A 21,493-nucleotide genomic window follows, 5' to 3' on the forward strand; every position below is an offset into this window, starting at 1 on the left:
CTTTATCTGATTTGCATCGCACCAGGTGCTTTCGCATGCGTTAAGACGTTTTTGCATGTGTTAAAGGTGCTTAACGCATGCGAAAACGCCATATAGCACTTTGATAAATGACCCCCTTAACCGGATAAGGCTGAATATCAGCACTTATTCGGCTGCCCTGGCCTGCCCACCACTTAACTGGATAACTATTTACCTGAACAAATAGTTGTCTAATTAAATAGTAACCACTTATTGTGGCCGAATATTTCCAACAGTGCCTCTTAGCAAGGTAAATCCAAACTTATCCAGGTAAGTGGCGCCGAACATCGACCTCCTCGTTTTCAAACAATGCATTATGGAAGCGCAGCGCAGATCCTCACCTCTGCCAGGCATACTCGAGTGAGCTGCTTCTTTAGCTTTTTCACCTTCTTGTATGCTTTCCTTGTGTTCAGCACAGGAACGCTCATCATGGGAGTTTTAATATTAGCACTGGCCGTCATGAGGATTTCCCTCAGCCTGTAACAGATAATCCATCACCTTAAACTTCGCATGAAATGAATATGAAACATCTCAAAACCTGCAAGCAGAATCCCTTAAGAAACAAAACTAGTTTTGATAAATATAAAGTTATGGCAGGCAAGAAACCCAACTAATTCTGCCACTATATGCAAGTATAAGTCTTCTCTTCCCCTTCAAAATCTCTTTCCTCACTTAGCATCTATAATTCACCTGCAAGCTAGCGCATAACATCCTGTCAATTTCGGGGTTTTTTCCCACATCCCCAAATCATGTTCCTATAAAGAGCAAATTCTGACATGAACTCTGTGGTGAAGAGGCTGCTACAGATCCCTTCCTATCTAATTCCAATGCCCCTGCTTGATTGGTCACTTGGAGGGCATTTACCCAGGTAAGATGTTTTGAAAACTGCCCACCCTGTATAAGAGTAAATGTATGCGTGTTGAGCCGCCCTGCACCCCCCTTCCCCACTTTACTCAAATTGTAGCGGTGGTAACTCCAGGGCGGGGAAGGTTCCGAAAACTGTGAGCAGCATTCTAGACTGAAAAACTAACCAGAGGAGAAGATGCAACTTTCTATGGGCTGTTTATCCCTGGGCTATTTTCAAAGGGAAAGTATGTGCATACTTTCACTTTGAGAACTGGTGAAAAATCTGCAGACTTGTCACCTTCCCCCTACAGTTTTGAAATCTGACCCCCCCCCCCCTCCCTTGGTGCCACTATGCCAGCAATAAGTGGCTCTCTTTGCCCCTTATCCCCCCTAGGGCTAAGACGGCAGCTGTACTTTATCAAAAGCCTAAGCCAGGAGCCCTAATCAAGCTCCCAGCACGGCAGGGTGGGGCACAGCACTAATCATAAGGCCATCTAGACATCTCCTAAAGATTTTCTTTCCAGTTAACCCAAAGGCCGGTGTTGAAAGGCTAGGCAGAATCCGTCCTCAAGCTAGCATGGGAAGGGTAAGGGGGTCTCACCTCGGAATACCCAACGTGACGTTCATTTCTCCTCTGCCAGCAAAGTGAAAAGTGTTCAGTGTCATCTGTGTGGAGGGCTCACCGATACTCTGAGCAGCCAGGAGCCCGACCGCTTCCCCTGGGTCGCATAGGGACCGCTGCCACTTTAGCTGGAGCAAGGTCTTCAACCTTCAATGAGCAAGCAATTTATTCAGCACCTGAACCAACAATGCACCTTCACACTGGTGTTACTCAGCCGGGAGAATCTAGTGCAAGAAGAGCGTGAAAAGGTCTGCGGCATTGCTACAGGAAATAAACCAGACAGCCTTGATGGGCTTCATGGTCCTTATTAACTGCACACTTCTATGTTTATACCAAAGCAATCCTCACCCCCAATTTGCCTGTGCCGAGATAACTGGGATCAATCCCTGCAAACCTCTTTGCTGCAAGAGGAACAATGCCTACATACTTTGTAGATGGCATTGTGTGCTACCAAATTTTGACTTTTCCTTTTCTTTGGGCACACAAATTCAGACAGAGTCTTTGAAATGCTATTAGTCATTCTTTGTGACATCCAGAACCCACTTGGTCTGCAATTGTTTCAGGCCATGTTAAATAAGGCTCTGAAGCAGCTCACTTACTCAAGCTGCCTGTTTTATAATTCTTTCACAAACCGAATGATGGTCAATAAATCCAACAAGGCTCAGCTACTCTGCACATTTTCCCTCCCTGTTGCAATAGTGCAGACTTCACTTGATATTCAGCTTTACCTTTCTTTTCCCCCCACAGCTTAGTCCCAGGTTTCCTTGAATTCTGTTATTGTTTTTACCCTACCGCCTCCACTGGAAAGTTGCTACATGCAAAATAAATATTTTCTTACGTTACACCTGAGCAATGTTCCCTCAACTTTTTGAAAGACTGTGGTTGCAAAAAAAAAAAAAAAAAATTTTTGTGCAACTTTTTATAAGCCAAGTTCAAATTTGTGCACTACGAGCCAATATAATACAAATATCCTTGGGATTTCTTGTTGCCTATATGTTTTGCTGTGTGCGCGAGGTTTATGACCTGTACATAGTTTAGAGGGAACAGTGCTCCTGTGTCTCCCCCCTTTCATCCTCATAGCAAACCTTTTTTTTTTTTTTTTTTTAAAGAAAGTCCATTCTGCTAAAAAAGTTTGTGTGCATTTCTGACTTTAAGGTATTTCTATCATATCCCACCAACCTCTTTTAGGGTATACGTGCTTAGGTCTTCAAGTCTCACTTTACAGGACTTAATGTTGAGATTCTGGTAGTTCTCATTTGGATAGACTCTCCTCTCTTTATATCTTTTTGGAGACACTGTCTCCAAAATTGATAAAATGCAAACATGAAAACACTTATAACTGAAAATGAAAGCAGACACTGTTACCTATCTGAAGTCAGTTCTGATCCTAGATTTCTGTTATTCTGCGTATCCCATTCACTGGTGTAACAGTCCACCTTGTTTTCAAATGTTTCCGATACCGATCCAAAGAAAATATCTGGACGGCAGACAGCCAGGCATGGGTCTGGAGAGCGAGTGGTTTTCCTCAGATATTTGCTCCGAGTCTTCTCATCCACTGAATACCACCTTTCCAGCAACTAGGAGTATCAGAGTACAAACAGAAATTGAGACTCCACATAAGATTGAGTTAATTAAAATCGGTATGCAATTAGGAGTAAATGACAACAGTAAATATAAGATCTGGGCAAGTACTAAAAACACAGATGTTGATGGTTTGCTGTCTCTTGATATAAATAAAAGATTGGCTGCTGGTGATACATGGTTTTGACAGATTCACGTGGATTATTTTTCCTTCTCTTAACCTGTGGTGCTTTAAAAATAAAAGCAAAAACTTTTTTTTAAAAAGGCAAGAAAATATATATAAAAGCATTTTTGGACATCAGATTTAGGGTTCCTTCAGAGCGATGCACCAGTACCAATGTTATGAATAGCTCAGTTCAATTATACATGGTGCTGGGATTTTCAGAGCTGCTAAACAGTTTACAGAAAGCCACAACTATCACACACAACCAGACAGCTTCCGTTACAAGCATACCACCACCTTAACTTGACACAATCAGAAGAGAGGCGGTGATGTTTCCAGAAGTTTTATGCTAAATGGAGATATGCCCTCCCCTGTTGTCCTTATCTACGTGATGTACCTGTTTGGTATGTTTTCCTTAACATAGAAATAGCTATACTTTTCAGCTGGAGTCTATCAGAATGCAAAATACTCATCATGCCAGCTCTAGTTTTAAGGATGCTATGTCAAAAGGAATCTGTGGAGTTTTGCGATATATTTTTTAAACTATACTTTTCACATGCAGTGCATGACATAGTAAATTCCTCCAAATGAAAGTCAGGGGACTAACAGTATCTTCATTTAGTCTGTATAATATGAGGGCTTGGTACAATACTTTTAACAAGAAACTGATTAAAGGGTGCAAGAATGTGTGCCTGGCAAGACTAGATGCTGTGATATGGAGCAGCACAGGGGACAGAAAAGGTTTGACAAAATTGTGCTACATTTGCCTCCAGCTAGTCTTGCAAGCCCTCAATGGTCTATAGCCTCACATATCCCAACGACTGCTACTAGCAAATAATTATCAATATTGGGACCTGCTAGACCCCTCCTGTCTTTAGAAGCTTGGAGTACCGGGAATACTACTTCCTAATTCAGTTAGTAAAGGATTTCTTTAGGTTCCAAATGTCCAATGCAAGTTGGAAATATGGAAGCGGAGAGAAGAGAGATGTTAATTTGGATAGACTGATTCATCTCCTTTTTGCATTAATCCTGCCTGATTGATAAATAGCAGGTTATTCCTTTCTAAGTCTCAATTTTGTTGATCACACCTCAGAAATTTGGTTTATAGAATTCTGTTAAATTTGTGGAAATAATGGAATCCCAGATATTCAAAGGTTTAAGGAGAAATTATGACTTACCTATTGATTTCCTTTCCTTTACACTTCTGCTCCCCAGTCAGGAACATATGGGTTTAGTCCCATTACCCAGCAGTTAGAGACAGAGTTTTTTTGATGACATCACTAGTATACATGTTATGTACAGAATCAGTATTGTCAGTGTACTTACTGCCAAAGCTTCAATATAAACTACATTAATTCTTCAAATAATCTACTAAACATATTTAATATCTTTAATTGCATATTTAAATGCTAAAGTTTTAAGAAATTAATAAAAATATTCTTCAGTAAGAAAGAGCTCTTTAAAATATTTGCTTACTGTGCACTCGGTTAGAGAGGGCGTAATATATGAGTAACCTTACAACATATAAACAAGATATGGAGATTTGAAAAGATTTGAAACCCTTATATGCGTTGGATATGAAAGATGTATCCCAAAAGTGATGATGTAAAATAAGATAACTGTTTCTAGACCATGCAGAGACATCATCTGCAATGACTGAACTTCCCAGATAGTGATCTGTGGGTTGTAGGGATAAGACTGGGGAGGGGTCCATAAGGTATCCTACCACATGATAAAAGAAGCAATCTTAATCTAATGGTTGTACAAGAGTACTGCAAGATTTTTCCTTTTCAGTTGTACCAGCTGCCTGCAGCTAATGTCCCCCAAATCATGACTCAATCTGTTTTAGACACAATGTGGCACCCCGTCCGGCCTGATCCGTCTTAGACCGGTGAACCATGATGTACACAGCTTGGCTCCTGATTGCAACATTCTTAAATAGTATGCCATTATGGCCAATGTCAATCTTGGACCCTGCCACCAGCTCGCTCACCCGAAGCACTCCAAAGAATGAGAGAAAAAAATGCCAATCGGAACAGGGACATTTCAAATTCAGATTCACAAATATAAGACAGTACATATCATGGTTTGACTAATAAGTCATGTGCAACCGGATGTCAGGAATCCTTAGAAATACCCACTTTCATAGCCCATCCAATCATCATTTTCTTTACCAGGAAGTCCTTTGTAGGGTCTCCCCAACCTTATGCTTTGGCAAAGAAAGCAAACTCGGCCAAGTGATTGGACATGGTTCCCCAAATATGCCCGCATCATTTGATTCAGAAACATTTGGATAATTACATTTTCCAGTATGGGACTCGTAGACCATCCATGACCAACCAAAAAGTCACAGATGAGCCCCAAATCCCTGCGGTATGCTATCCAAGTCACTGGAGCTATGGATCTCTGGAGATGTTCTCTGGTGGTTGCATTCCAATCATCCACAGGTACTCATTGACTCAAAAGTATGAACTAATTAAGTGTACTTTTTTCTTATGTCCAGCTAGACATTTTATGACAACGTGTGACATTAGAGCATCACTTTCTATTGGAAAATCTTATTTTGAAAATTTATGAGATAAGGCTGACAATTTGAACGGAATTATATCGAAGTTATATGGTTTACTTAATGTTGAATTACAAGTTGCACCTTCGCATAATGGGACATCAAGACCCCTTTATCAGAAAACAAGTGGGATCTATCTTCTATTCTAGTATAATGCGGGCCTGTGCCAGCTGCCCAGAGCCCGCAGCTAGCTTAGTGCGGCATACATGCTCTTTGCCTCCTGCATCCCCACTGTCTGATGCTCTCAAGACATCTTCTGCTTCTTTTACTGACTGTACTCTATTTGATGTTCCCTTTATAGTGAAGAAGAGCCCAAAAGGGAAGGTCCAGCGATACCTAAGGTTCTCCTTCCTCAGCAATGTGGTGCCTACCTTGACCTCCTAGCAGTTGTACAGTGTTGAAGGGGCCAAATTGGAATATATGTTAATTTTGCAGCCTTCCCAATTCCACTCAGCTTTTTTCTGAGCTAACTCGAATATTTTATCCTTGATAGAGAAGCTGTGAAAGCAAGAGTTATCATTGGATCTATTTCCTGATCTAGGTCCCAGAGCTCTATGTGAGCGCTCTAATGATATTTCAAGTGGAGCTATCCCTTTGGAGTCCACTTGGGTAAATAGAATCTCCCTGCAAATTGCAATTACTACAGACCTGTTTTCAAGGTCCTTGATCTTGTCAGCTAATGTAGCCTGTTCAGATATCCAGTCACTATGATGCCCCATGAGCTGATCCAGGGCCTCAGAGCGTGAGTCGAAATACATATCAATCTCATTAAAGTAGCGACCCACTCATTCTGGAGGCAAGATGGCGTCCTGAATGGGACACGAACACAGAGCTGCTCCTTACCTCATTTCAAATCTGTGTTTCCTGAGCTGCTATGCCACCAAAACGAAAGGGGAAGGTGAGGGTTTTTCCCTCTATACCGACCCAACTTTCAGAGCAAGCTCCAATTACAACCTTTCTGTCCCAGGGAGCCGTAAATTTCAGGGAGGGAATCCCCATTGTGAAAGCGTCTGGAGGAGAGGCAATTTCGCCAGGGGCAGAGATTTCCCTCAGCCCCCCTGATGTGCGACCACCGGCAGCCAAAGAAACGCCGACCCAAGATGCCCTTGCAGGAGTTGCAGACTGATAAGGTCAGCGTTGAGAGTCTGTAGGGGGATTTGTCAGTGAGGTCGGCTGAACCAGGAAGTAGAGAAGAAGCATCGGGGGAGGTAATTTCAGCTCCTGTTGCTTCAACAGTTCCAGCAACCTCTGCAGTGAACCCACTAACATCGGGGGAACAACCAGGAACTCTGGCAAGTCTTACAGTCGTAACACTGGAATCCCTGTGGGAATTATCCGCTGGACTTACATTGGCTGTAAGGGAATGCAACAGTATTTTGGATTCATTTTCTTTTCAAATGAATCAGAAAATACTATTGCAAGAGAACACTTTGTCACAAGTTCAGACATCTCTCGTAAAGGCAGAGACAGACATTCAACAAGTAAAGAACTTTAATGTGGCAACCATTAAAGATAGAGCGGCCCTGTCCCGACGCTTGGAAATGATAGAGAACTGGAACCGCCATTTGAACTTAAGTTTGATTAACTTTCCTAGAATTATGGGAGAACTGCCGATGATTACTTTTAAAAGATATCTCACAGAAATACTTCAATTACCTGAATCACAATTTCCTGCAATAAAAAAGGTTTATTTTTTGCCCACAAATAATGTTCAAAATCGTTCAAATGATGCTGCAACTCCCTCTATTGATTTTCAGAATTTGACCACATTATTGGAATCCTCACCTATAGAGATCATAGAATGTTCTACTTTGCTGGTGTCACTAATTATGGAACAAGACATTAGTAAGTTAACATCTTCTTACTTTAGGCATTTAAATTCCTTATTCCATGGCAGCAAAGTTCGGATGTTCCCTGATATCTCAAGGGTCACGCAGGAGAGACGGAAGGGTTTTCTGAGCATGAGACAGGAAGCTATATCTAAAGGGGCCTCCTTTATATTACGATACCCCTGCAAATGTATTATAAAGAGAGAGAGTGATTCCTATATATTCTTTTCTCCCGAACAGCTGCGAGTTTATTTAGATTCTTTTCTTTCCCAGGAAGTACCATAGGGTACCAGATAAATAAAAGAAAAACAGCTCTGTGATCAGGTAAAGCCTTATTATATTTTTTTTAATTTCCTAATACTCCTCTAAGTTTAGCCTCTGGAGTTTCAATTGTATTGAGATTAGGCTTAGCCCATTAGAATTTTCTTGTGTTATATATGTAATTACTTATGTTAAAAAAATTTTCTAATGTGGTATAACATGTTTACTGTATACTTTAAAATACTTCATGTATTAGAAAAAGTGATAAAGAATTAAAAAAAAAAAAAAAAAAAGTAGCGATGAACTCTTCTCTAAGCTCAAAATTTATGTACAAAATTTCTTGCTTGTGAGTCTTCATATCTCGGATCTCACAAAACCATTCCCTGAATTCACTCTGGAAGGCAAGTCTCCAATAGATGATGTTTGAGAATTATCAGTTTGTTTCATGTCTATTTCCACCTGCATGTGGCCTACAGTCTTGGACCCCACCGACTCCTCAACCAATTCACTTGGCATGTTTACTGAATGAAAATTGTTTTAGGTCAGTCGTTTTCTTTTTGGACACCATCCTACAACTGTTATCTAGCAATATTAAACAATATATTTGTTCTGTAGTGAAGGATGTTTGATTTACAAAGTAGAATGTGAATGAAGGGGTTGGGAGCTCGGAATTGAGCGTCCATTTAGGCCGATGTTGTTACTTCCTCCCTCCTCTGCAAATTCAGTGCATTTGACCACCAACTTAGACTTTGTTACTAAATATGAAAGGGGTAACAACTTCATAGCCCTGAGTTTGGGGTTTCCATTTTGTCAACAGTGCTAACTGCAATGGTCTTATGTGAGCCCTTGCCCAGGGAGCCAAATCTAGAGTGGATGCCATACAGCCTAGAAGTTGAAGATAATCCCAGGCTTTTAGGGCCTGCTGGCTTAAAGATTTCTCTATTTGTGCCTAAACATTGAGAATTCTCTTTGGAGTCACCCAACATGCCTGGGTATCTAACTTTGCCCCCGAGTGTTCTATCACTTGGGAAGGTTGTAAATTGCCTTTAACAAAACTGATGATCCAGCCTAGACTCTGCAGTTCTGCAACCACTTGATTTGTTACCTTTAAGTTGTTTACATATAATTTGATTATGATCAACCAACTGTCTAAATAAGGATGTACTATGATTTCCTCTCTTCTTAAAAAGGCTGCCACAATCACCATCACCTTTATAAAAGTCTTTAGAGCTGTTGCTAATCCAAAAGGAAAGGCTCTGAACTGATAATGCTTTCCTATTATACAGAAACGAAGATATTTCTGACTGCATTCCCTTATCGAGATATAAAAGTAGGCCTTTTTCAGATCTAAAAAAGTTCGGAACCTGCCTTTTCTTACCGATGATACTACTGAACGAAGAGTTTCCTTATGGAAGTGGGGCACATGCAGAATCCTGTTTAGACCTTTTAAGTCTAGGATTGGTCTGAAAGTCCCATCTTTCTTTGGGTTGACAAAGTAAACTGAGTAAGTACTCTACCGTTCCTCTGTGGCAGGAACTGGACAAATAACCTCCAACATTATCAATTTGCCTAAAGTAATTTAAATTGCAAACATCTTTTTGGTGATCCAGTGGGGGACATCACAAAACATCTTTTTGCCAGTTTGGATAACTCTGGCAAACAATCGTTCTTTATGATATCTAATACCCAATGGTCCGAAATTATTTGGATCCACTCTTTGAAATAATCCTAAAGCTTGCCCCCTACAGTTGTAATCAAAGAGTTGACCCACAGAGACTCATTGTGAACACTGAGCAGAGTTTGAAGGTCTTGCAGTATCAGATCGAGGAGTTCTGGCACCACAAAAGGACTGTATCCTTCCTTTTCCTTTGGTAGACTGTGAAATGAACTACCTCCCTGAAAGATACTTTCTAATCTCTCTTAACTGATTTCATCCTCTAAATGAAAGATAACCCAGCCTGAACCTATCTTCTGGCAGTCTTTGTGGCCTTGGCTCACCTAAATTCTTGACTAACATCTAAAACTCTTCACCAAATAGGTTCCTATCTTTGAAATGCGTCTTAGACTAGGTATCCAACTGCCCAGTGGCAGAGCCAAAGCAACATTCTTTCTCCTACTGAAATTGCTAAAAAAAATTGCTCTTAGCTTTATTAGGTCCTACAGCCGATCAGACAAATACATTGTTGCAGATTCCAATGCCGCCATCTCCTCTCCTTCCGGAAGCTGTTGGATCCCTTCAGGAGTTATGTAGCAAGAGCCTCCTTCAGGAGGCTTTTTGCCAGTTTGGATAACTCTGGCACAGGAGGCTCTTGCTACATAGCTATTACAAATAGCTATTTGTTGGGCTAGGGAACCTGCTGAAAAAGTATGTTTCAAACTTTACTTCAACTTTCTATCCTGAGGATCCTTCAATGCTGCCCCTCCTTCCACAGGAATGGTGGTCTCTCTCATGACAGCTGCCACCACAGCATTAACCTTTGGTAGTAGGAATAATCTCTCCTGAGTCTCCACTGGGAGAGAGTATAATTATAAATCCTCAAACCTGCTTCTGGGCATTTCTCATGCCAAAAAACATAGCTTCTATTTCAGGGTGCAATGAAAAAATAGTAGTAGCTTCTCGCATACCTTTAGGATTGGATCCCATTCTGGTGAATCCTCAATTTTAGAATCCATAAGCCTTAATGGTGTAGTAACCTGTGTAATTAGGGCAGATATGTCTTCCCTATGGAAAAGCCTAATTTGAACCTCTTCTTCCCCTCCTTAATAGGTTTCCCCTTCTTCTAGGTATTCCAAGCTGCATCTAGCACATTCCATGTCATTTTCTAACATATAGGAATGCCCTATTTTAGGAAAGCCCAAGTCTGGCTCCTCAGCAACTAACCTCTTCCTCTTCAGACGTCTAATTCTGATCTGCTGAAGAAGATCCTGACTAGGAAATAGTTTCTCTAATGTCCCTTTGGCTCTATAAAGCTTGAAATGATCAATATAAGAATTTTAAAAATTCTGAGGAACATTCCATAGAAGATGAACCTGCTTCCTCTGCAGAAGTCCCAAACTGAGCATTTTTCTCTGGCACGAATCTTGAGGGGGGGTCCTTGAAAATACAATACTCCTTGCACAGACCCAACTGCTGAACGTGCAGATTTCAAGCTGGCCGCCACATTGTTTTCAATGGCCAAATGGCCCACACTAATGATCACCGTGGAAGCTATATAATACGTTGCCTGATGTTTTGAGTCTGTACCTGGCTCACCAAGCATACGGAGCCTTCAGAGGGACAGCGTTTACCACTGCAGCCAGAACACCATTTAGCCTTTTCAGCCATAGTATGCTTTGTTTTACCTTTCCTTTAAATATTTCAGCCAAGTAAGAGCTTCCTTTTCAAAAGAAATGTTAAACTAACTTTGTATTCTACCCGACAAAATTCCTCCTTTCAAAAGGCAGGGAGCCATCCAAAGAAGCGGCAGGCTTCACTCAGAAACTGCAGGAGCTTGGCTCAAGCATAAAGAAAATAGCACCTTAATCTTATGCCAATACAGGCTTATATACCATTAAATCCCCCTCCCCCAATCAACATCTTAAATTAAAAGTGTATTTATGTACTTGTCTATCCAGGAGCTGGAGACAGAGAACACTGACAATATTGGTTCTGTGCATAATGTATATACTAATTATGTCATTAAAAGAATCGTCTCCAGCTAATGGGTAGTGGAACTAAATCCATACGTCCTGACTGGTGGAGCAGAAAGAAAAGGAATGGTGGACTGGAACTTAACTTTCATAGACCACAGACTTATGTGGGTTGAGATTTTAAGAGTTCTTTATAAAGTAGGAAAAAAAAAAAGGACTATATGCAGGTCGTGACTAACTGTTACCTCTCCTATGCTAGCTTCACTGCTTAGGTCAGTTGCTAAACAAAAGTATAGTGTACTGCTGCTATACTTTACTAGCTGCCCTGAGTAAAAGTGAGTAAGGAGGTTTTAATGTTATTTCTGAAGCTGTTAACCACTTAGTGAACATTTGGTTTAGGTGGTATATCAAGTTGGAAGTACACCTCTACTGTTCACAGTTGATTTTATAACTATATCAGAAGGGATTTATGCACATATAGCAAGGTTTGCCATTCAAGACCATCCCAAATAAGTTGAAGTCTGAGCATATAAAGGCAACCAGTGGTCATATAGTTGGAATGTATTTATCTCTTTCTCTATGTATATATATCTCTATCTCTCTCTATATATTTCAAGGACAACAGCAGACAGCCATGACTCATGTCCACAATAAGAGAGATCATCAGGCAGATATGAACAATCACACAGACTGGATGCAGTTAATTCTATAGTAATGAAAATTATTTTGACCTTTATATGGTACCCCCTGCCCAGGGTGTCATGATTACCTCACAATAAACAGTACATAAATGAAGGAAAAATGAATCAGAAGCAAAATTACCATACATTGCCATAACACTGACTGCATACATAGCATTACCTGCTGGGTTGCAAGGTCTCTACCATTAATGAGATCTCCTATATAGCACAGTTCTTTGCTGCGTGATCTTTTTTTCTGAGAGAAGAGCAGGAAGGCTCCCTGCCTATGTGACATGTAGGGGCGTTTTGCTTTCCACCTTTTCAGGGTTTGGAAGTGTTTATTTGCCTGTTCAGGATGCATCCTGGCCAAAACTTCGTTTAAGTGCTTTGACTTTTTTATCACCTGAAAAATAGAACAGAAGTATGATATTCACAAACAAACACGGGTCTTTAGAATTCATAATATAGATCTACCCATTCTCTAATTATTCTAGTAATCTGAACATAAGCCATATGTGCATATCCTATCTAAGGTGACTATCAAGAGTCTACATTCCTTTGAATATTTTTTCTATTGTGTGGCATCAGTGCATCAGACTTGCATGAATTTAAATAAGTAGGCTTTTCCCCCATTCAACAACACATCACACCCAAAACCTTTCAGGGCCAAAAATTCTTTACTGGAAGATAAAACATATGTATCAAAACAAAAAACAAACCTGAAATCCAACTGGATAATTCTCCACCCTCCTAAGTCAATAATGGAAGCACCTTTGCAGCAAATACAGCTGTGAATCTGTTGGGATAGGTCTCCACCAACTTTGCACACCTAGATTAGTCAAATATTTGACTTGATTATTCTTCTTTACAAAACTGTTCAACAAGCTCTGTCAAGTTCTTTAGGGAGCACGGATGGACAGCAATCTTCAAGTCAACTCACAGATTTTCAATTGAATTGAGGTTGGGGCTCTGTCTGGGCCATTCACCTTTGTGTTCCTTGGCCATGCCAGTAAAGCTCTGGCTGTGTATGCTGGGTCACTATCATGATGAAAAGTGAACTTCTGTACCAATTTCAGCTTTTTTGAAGAGCAGCAGGTTTTCCTAAAGGACTCTTCTGTATTTTTCTCTATGCATTGTCCCTTCTATCGTGACAAGTGCCCCAGTCCCTGCCAATGAGGAACATCCCTATAACATGCTGCTACACGAGCATGCCTCACAGTAGGGGTGAACTGTGATGACTTTGTGCCAATGTTTTGCATTCAGGCCAAAAAGTTCTATTTTCATCAAACCACAATAATTTTTCCACATGGCTTCAGAGGATCCCGACAAGTGTGTGCCTTTGCATACTTCAATTGGGATTCAAGGTGGGCTTTCTTCAGTAATGGCTTCCTTCTTGCTGCCTTACCATACAAGACACATTTGTGGCTTGCTTGGGATATTCTTGCCACATGCACCCTTTGACCAGTTTTGGCCATTCAAGCTTGTAGCTCAAGATGGCCATTAGCCTCTTGCTTGCCTCCCTGATCAGCCTTCTTCTTCCAGCTTGGAAAGATGGCCTGACCTAGGCAGAATCTTAGTGGTGTCATACACCTTCCACTTCTTCATAATCATCTTGGAACATAATTTAAGGGATATTCAAGGATTTTGCAATTCTTTTATACCCATCCCCAGAGCTGTGCCTTTCTATAACTTTCTTCCAGAGTTCTTCTTGACAATTCCTTGGTGCTCATGGATGAGCAAACTGTAACTTGTCATGAGCTCGGATTTGGAAAAAGGCACAGCAATTAAATCTAAAAATCCTACCCAGCAAAGTGAGCCAACAGAAACTGCTGAATTTATCTTGTCATCGAGTAAATCAATAAAATTTAGCACAAGGAGGACCAATTCACTTTATCTGTGCTTCTGAAGGTGATTAGTTATGCCAGAGCTTTATTTAGGTTTGCAAGAGAAATACAAGAGGTATGAACACTTATCCAACTAAGCTATTCCATGTTTTTATTTCTACTTTATTTTCTAAGGAATTTTGGAATATATTTTCCCTTGGCAGTTGTGTGATGAGATATGTGAATACATGGAACAAACACTGTTTTAATGCATTTTACTTCCAGGCTATAAGGCAACAAAAGGTGAACATTTTGGAATGGGGTGTAGGCTTTTTCTAGCCACTGTACATCTATACATAGTACACAAATTTATACTGTTATGTACTATGAATGCACACAATATTGGTAACATTATATTTCCTTCAGATTAAGAAAAAAATATTTTAAAAAATGTAAATTATTAGAATAACACAAAGCAAAGACTAACTCTTTCATGCAAGAATTATTTCCACAGACAATTCTATACTCAGTCTTTGGCTCTGATCAGCGCACTCAATTTTTGGAGTTTGTGTACTATAAGAGTATTTAAATACTCATTATTTTTTCCTTCAAGTCAATATTTTCCACCACTGATCACAGCAGCTGTCCATAGTTGCGCTGTATATAACAGTATAAAATGTCTATAGTGGGTAGGAAAGGAGAATTTGAAGGGTCACTTGACAGTTATGTTTGTGTTATTATCTGGGACATCGGCTATATCCAGTCCTTGGAACATACCTAGCCAGTCGGGTTTTCATGCTATTTAAATGAAAATACATGAGACGGATTTGCATACACTGGAGGCAGTGAATGCAAGTCTATCTCATGCACATTTATAATAGCCTGAAAACCAGACTGGCTGGATGTGTCCTGAAGACTGGATCTGAGAACCCCTGAACTATACCTGAAAAATGTAAATGTCAAGCCATCAGCTTTCACCAATAATACTGTTTGAAGGATTAAGACCTCCATGCTTTTTTCTAGTTTCCTTTCAACAAAAATTACTAATTCTCAAATATAATGGATGTGTTCTTCAACTGATAAAAAGGATTCCTCTTTTTGTAAATCTCAAAGTTTTCTACTTTGCATATTATGACCAATTTTACTTTTCCTTTTTCATATATTATCAAATGTTAATTCATACGTTATCAAAATGCATTCTAATGTTATCCCAAGCGTTTCATGTAACGGTTGCGCCGTTTCCCATGGTCGTCCGCTTGTTCCTTGTAAACCGGTACGATGTGCAAACGGTTATCGGTATATAAAAATGTTAAATAAACAGTTACTCAAGATGAGGTATTACTGTTCAGACCTTCCAACTGTAGACTGTCGTCCTACCTGCAGAAGCTACAATAGCCAAGATGATTCATGCAGAAGAAAAGCATACATTAATCAGAGGTTTTACACCACAATCACAGAGTGCCTGCATTTGGCATTTCAGGGAAATATACAGCAGCAGATACATACACCATGCAGAAACAACAATCCTCAGGAGTGACACCACATTTCCCTTGTGCCACCAGCTCACTGCAAAGCATCATTCACAATTTGTGTGTGGAAACCGTGTCACATGCTAACTGACTGCAGGAAGGAAGTACAAGTGACATCCCAGGTGTCAGGAGACAAGAGATGTTATGAAGCAATTCACTGCAGATCAGCTTTAATTAAATCTAGGTTGGTCTGATGCCAATTGCTTGGCAAACAGAGCTCTTGGGAGAGTCTATGGAAAGTTACTGTGTGTAAGCCCAGTGAGGTTGAAAAAAAAACAAAAAAAAAAAACCAAAAAAAACTTTAGCATGGCCAGGTCTCGCTTCAGAAAAAGCAAAATTTGCTTACCTTTAACTGGTGTTCTCCATGGACAGCAGGATTAACACTTACACATGTGGATGCCTTCATCACATGGCACCATACATAAAGTTTGTCAGTTCACTGGCTAGAAGCCTAAAAGGCTTTACACATGTGCGGTAGGAACTGCACCAAGCAACCCTCAACAAAACCTCCCCATTCTATGTCAAAGCTAACGGCATGCAGAGTTATGAAGTGATTACACTCTATAGGAATGTGGAAAGAAATATGGGACTGCTAATCCTGATGTCCAAAGAGAACACCAGTTACAAGTAAGCAATTTTGCTTTCTCTATAGATAAGCAGGATGAACAATGCCACATGTGGGATTTCCCAAGCTAAGGGTTGTCTTGAAGTCCCCTTCCCATCTACCTCTGCAGGACAACCTGTCATTTGAGCAATCATGGGAGGGGTTTAATCATCTGTGTTTTAAATAGATTTTTGATAACTCACGTACCAACCCTACTGTCCTGATAAAAGTCAGACTCTAGGCAGTAATGGCAAGCCATAGTGTACACTGAATTCCATGCAGCTGCCTTACAAATTCCTTGAAGTTTATCTAATGTACATTGTGGAAGTAGCCATTGCCCTGATCTAATGAACATATACATCACACAGAAAAGAGAGGCCTGATTTTGATCACAGGAGACAGAGTCATGGATCCACTTAGTTACTGTATGCTTGTTTGCTGGCCTTCCTGTCACAGGGGCTACCGGTGCCATTGGTCAGCCCCTGTCATATGGTAGGAGCAATGGATGACCGGCGCCATCTTGTGCTCCTACCATGCGATAGGGGCTGACCAATGGCACCAGTAGCCCCTGTGACATAGTAGGTCAAAGGCTATCGGCGCCATTTTGAATACTGGCAGCCGACGGCCCGAGTGCAGGAGATCGCTCCTGGACCCCCCGCTGGACCACCAGGAACTTTTGGCAAGTCTTGGGGGACCCTCCTGACCCCCACAAGACTTGCCAAAAGTCCAGCGGGGGTCCGGGAGCGACCTCCTGCACTCGGGCCGTCAGCTGCCAGTAATCAAAATGGCACCGATAGCCTTTGCCCTCACTATGTCACAGGGGCTACTGGTGCCATTGGTCAGCCCCTGTCACATGGTAGGAGCAATGGATGGCGCCGGCCATCCATTGCTCCTACCATGTGACAGGGGCTGACCAATGGCACCAGTAGCCCCTGTGACATAGAAGGTCAAAGGCTATTGGCGCCATTTTGAATATCGGCAGCCGAGGGTGTGAGTGCAGGAGATGGCTCCCGGACCCCCCGCTTGACCACCAGGGAGTTTTGGTAAGTCTTGGGGGGGGGGGGGGATCAGGAGGGTGGGGGGGTTGTACTTAATTCAATTTTAGCTGGGAAACGAATAAGAATTAACACATGTACGTATTGGGGGCCCCCCTTGCCAAATGCAACGTATCTGCCCCCTGAATACGAATCCTAAATGCAACGTATGGCGTCCCTCTGCACATCCTTAATCTCTTCTGGCAGCATACACTGTTTAGGAAACAAGGTGGACAGGTTAATTTCCTGAATTAAATGAAAATTCAAGACTACCTTCAGCAAAAATGTTCGATATGTATGCAAGACTGCCCTGTTAGGAAATAAACTTGTAAACAGGATAGGTGACCAGCCCTCTGAGTTCACTAGGCCTTCTTGCTGAAAAAAAAAATCGCAATGAGAAAAGCTACTTTTATGGACAGATTGAATCTATTGATCTGAATGGCAATTCCATTAGACCTAAGAGGACCACTTGAGTTTCCATGATATGGGAAGTGGCCTAAATATCGGCTTTAAATGTAACAAGCCCTTTGGGAGACTAAGGGATGAATTAAAACTGATATCTTGCCACTTGGTCATGGTAAGGCTGCTTGAGCACCGACACAACTCATACTGAATTCATGTTTAGCTCAGAATTTGCTAAGTAGTCTACCAAACACTAGATTGTACAGGAGAACAGGTAACCCATTCTTCTGAACATCATTCTGAGTCACAGGAACCCTTAATACAGTGCTCAAGATAAGACACGGAGGTGAATGGTAAGCCCCTTGGAGCCCCAGGGCGGCCCTCAACTGGGCCACAGCCACTAGGAAATAAAACCCCTTGCACATGTTCCATTCACAACTGAAGGCCTCCACATTCCCTACACAGCTAATGAGGAGCAGGGGAAGGCAGGTGACCACAACAGTGAGAACAGCCCTGCCTCTGCTCCAGCCTGGCCCAGCAGTTAACTATAGCAGAGAAGGAAAGACAGACTGTGACAGCAAAGAGCACCACTGTCTGACTCAGGCTAGCCCCACAGTGAGTTGGTGAGGAGCAGGATAGGCAAACAGCAGTGCTGCAAATACTGAGCCCCATTTCCCTCCCAACTTGGCCCCACAGCACAGACAGCCAGAGGAGTAAGAGCAGCCTGATCCCAACAGCCAAAAAAACTGGAAGGCCGCCTTCTTTTGATGCCAGAGGAGCTGGAATGATGGCATAGCCAGAGCAGGCAGAGCACAGTAGTGGGGAAGGAGGTTGGCCCCATCATAGCCAGTAGCAGGAAGAGCAGGGCATTGGGGAAGGTGGTTGACCTCAATGTAGCCAGCAGCAGGAGACATAGAGCAACAGACTGGGCATACTTTTTCAGTGGCATAGTTGTTGGCAAGGGAAGCTGGCAATGTAATTTGAGAGGGGGTATGAACTAAGGAGGAGGGCTGAAGTTGAAGGGGTAATGGGAATAGGTAAAGCATGACAGCAGCAGTGGACGCTCTTCACACGCACACATATTCAAACATACACACCAACTCTGGATGAAGAGCAGCAGGGAGGGAGGGAGGGATGGAGTAGGTAGTGATGGCCAGTAGGAGGTTGTGAGGAAGCTGAAACCATACCTGCCTTAACCATACTGAGGTTATGAGGACCATGGTTCCCCAGTCTTGCTTCTGCTTTGCCAGGGTCCTAGATATGCACATTATTGGTGGGTAAGCATATGGAAGACCCCTGATTCCAGTGTATGGATAACTTGTCCTGCACCTACATAGTGCGTCTGACCTCTCCTTGAACTGAATTCATTTATACAAAATATGACTAGATTGGCTGTCTGAATGAGCACAGTTCTGTTGGACAGGACAGGACGGAACACAGAGTGCCAACTATATTGCTATGAGTTCCAACAGCTTGAAGCTGAAACAGGTCTCCTAAGGAAAGGAAATATGTGTTGTGTCACTTTGTGTGATGGCATTTGAAATTGACATCCTGCTGTGAGATGTCCCTCACCAGCCACACCAACAAGAACTTTGAGTCTCTGGTTATTCTTATGCTGTGATTGAGACTTCAGGAATACCGGTTCAACTAAGAATTATGAGACCATGTTGAGCAATTCTTGCCTCCCGCCAACAGAGGGCCTTGGTGGGTCTCTTGGACTCTTTTTAGTTCTTCCAGCTGTATGGCCAGTCTACACTGTAATATCAAGCTGTGGTCAAAATGGATCCCAGAGTACAGCCTGATTTTTCTTTACTTAAAAACCCATGCTTGTCCAGATATTTATCATGTCAAAGTTTTGCAGCTTTGAAAGAATGTCAGAATAGTAAGAATTCTTCTGCTACTGGGAAATCTGGTTTTGGGTTTCACTTCCTTAAGAAACCAGGAGAGCGGATCTATAGTATCTGCTTTAAGAGTAACACTATTTGCATGGTTTGCCAGTACCCTCGTCCAAATATGAATAGTTCTGTAAAAGCTGCCACTCATCCACTTGGATGTGCAGGACAGTTTTAGACTATAGGATATGCTTTGTGAGAAATATGGAAACTGTGACAAATTGTGTTGCTTGTTATACTGCAGCTTCAGCTCCAGCACCAGTAAATCCAGTTCTTGCATAAATGTTTCCAGTTCCATATATTTCAACTCCATTCCTAGCTTCTCCAGTTCTAGCAGTTCCAGTTCTTGCACCAGTGAATCCAGTGCCAGTTGTCTATCCAGCTCCAGCTCTCCAGATAGCTTTTGCTCCATTCCAGCTTACCATTCAGCTCCAGCTCTGTAGCAGTGAATCCAGTTCTGTCTTTTTTAGTGTTATTTAAGCCATTTCCTGCACCAGTGAATCCTGCTCTAGCTGTTCCAATTATTCTAGACAATATGGATCCTGTGGAACCCCCAGCAGACATTCTTCAGGACTGACATTTGGCTGTACCGAAGGATCCTGTTTAAACCACCAGGATTCCAAGACTAGATACTGTATCATGCCTCCAGCTCAGCTTCGAGTCAACTTCCACCATCTCAGACTCCAGTTCCTGTACCAAAAAATCTGGTTCTGATCGTCTTAAGGACTCCAGATCCTGCATCACAGTCCAGCTCTTGTTTCTTCAACGACTCCAGATCCTGCACCGGAAAATCCAATTCCAGTCTTCTCAGCAACTCCAGATCCTGCTCTTGTCATGTTAGTGACTCCTGGTCCAGTTCCAGGTGTCCCAGCAACTGTTGCACTAGAGACCATGTCTGGACCTGAGTCTGATCCCATCTCTGTATGTTACTTTGTTTCCCTGAGGTGGATATGGAATTCTGAGGGTCCTTGAGGGCATCTCGAGTTCAACCTTTTAGAAGGGGGGCAATGTGAGACCCTGTTGAGCAGTTCTTGACTCTGGTCAGCAAAGAGCCTTCTTTCCTTTTAGACTTATCCGTTTAGTTCTTCCAGCTCTATGACCAACACTTCCTGTTGGTGGCCATCTTGTTTGGGTTTCGACAGTTTATATTCCAGGCTTACAGTCAGTACTTTGCCAGAACTTGGACTTAAGTTTGATTCTTAGCACATAAGATCTGTGTTCTTGTGACTGCTCTAACAAAGGAACACAGGAACCACTGAGACTACCTCATATTCATCAGGCAATTTGTTCATCTATGCCTTTCTTTACCACCTACTCCTAACTCTGCACTTTCCACCCTGCTGCACTATATGCATGGACTCTATTTTATTTAAAAAATTTCTACATTATCCAATATTTTTTAAGTAGCTTACAAGCAACATTCATAAGTAAAACAAATAAGGCCTATACATAATAAAACAGCCTTATTTTTTTAACCTACTAAGCTGATAAACAGCAGACAATAGAAATCATTCTGCCAATTAGGATAATTAGTTTTGTAAGGGTGCTTCAAGGGGTTCTCTGTGATGAAAGACCAATGGGTAGCAGTGAAAAAGCAGAAAGATAATGGAAGCATAATAAGATTGACCTGATCTGACCTGTGGAAATAGCCAAGTTTGTTGGAATGCTAAAGTATACCGAAGGTCAGCTAGTATGTCAAAGGTCAGCATTAAGTTTTTCTTCTGCTTTAGGGCTCAACATACAAGAATGCAGAATTATTATTTGCAGATGTGATTGATAACAGAACAAAGGCATATAAATATAATAAATATAAATAATAAATAAACAGAAATAAGTATATTAACCAGTTAGAAGCATAATAAGATTGACCTGATCTGACCTGTGGAAATTGGTGTCAGATTTGGAGGAGGTGACATATATAGCAGGTATGGGAATTGTAAAGCTAAATTAGTTGAATGGATGGGCAGACTAGATAGGCCATATGGTCTTTTTCTGCCATCATGTTTCTATATT

General features: G+C 41.6%; 1 protein-coding gene across 3 annotated transcripts in view; it reads right to left on the bottom strand.

Annotated features, from left to right (window-relative positions):
• The window catches only part of POLR1A (RNA polymerase I subunit A), a 271,640-nt gene that overhangs the window by 103,294 nt on the left and 146,853 nt on the right, over positions 1 to 21,493 (bottom strand). For all 3 annotated transcript variants that reach the window (XM_029592763.1, XM_029592762.1, XM_029592764.1), the window contains 4 exons: positions 12,378 to 12,599; positions 2,852 to 3,063; positions 1,466 to 1,633; positions 360 to 495 (listed from right to left, as the gene is read on the bottom strand). In XM_029592763.1, the coding sequence (XP_029448623.1) occupies positions 360 to 495; positions 1,466 to 1,633; positions 2,852 to 3,063; positions 12,378 to 12,599 (738 nt within the window). The remainder of the gene's footprint in view (positions 1 to 359; positions 496 to 1,465; positions 1,634 to 2,851; positions 3,064 to 12,377; positions 12,600 to 21,493) is intronic.

Source organism: Rhinatrema bivittatum, chromosome 1 (genome assembly GCF_901001135.1).
Source record: "Rhinatrema bivittatum chromosome 1, aRhiBiv1.1, whole genome shotgun sequence".
Lineage (NCBI taxonomy): Eukaryota > Metazoa > Chordata > Amphibia > Gymnophiona > Rhinatrematidae > Rhinatrema > Rhinatrema bivittatum.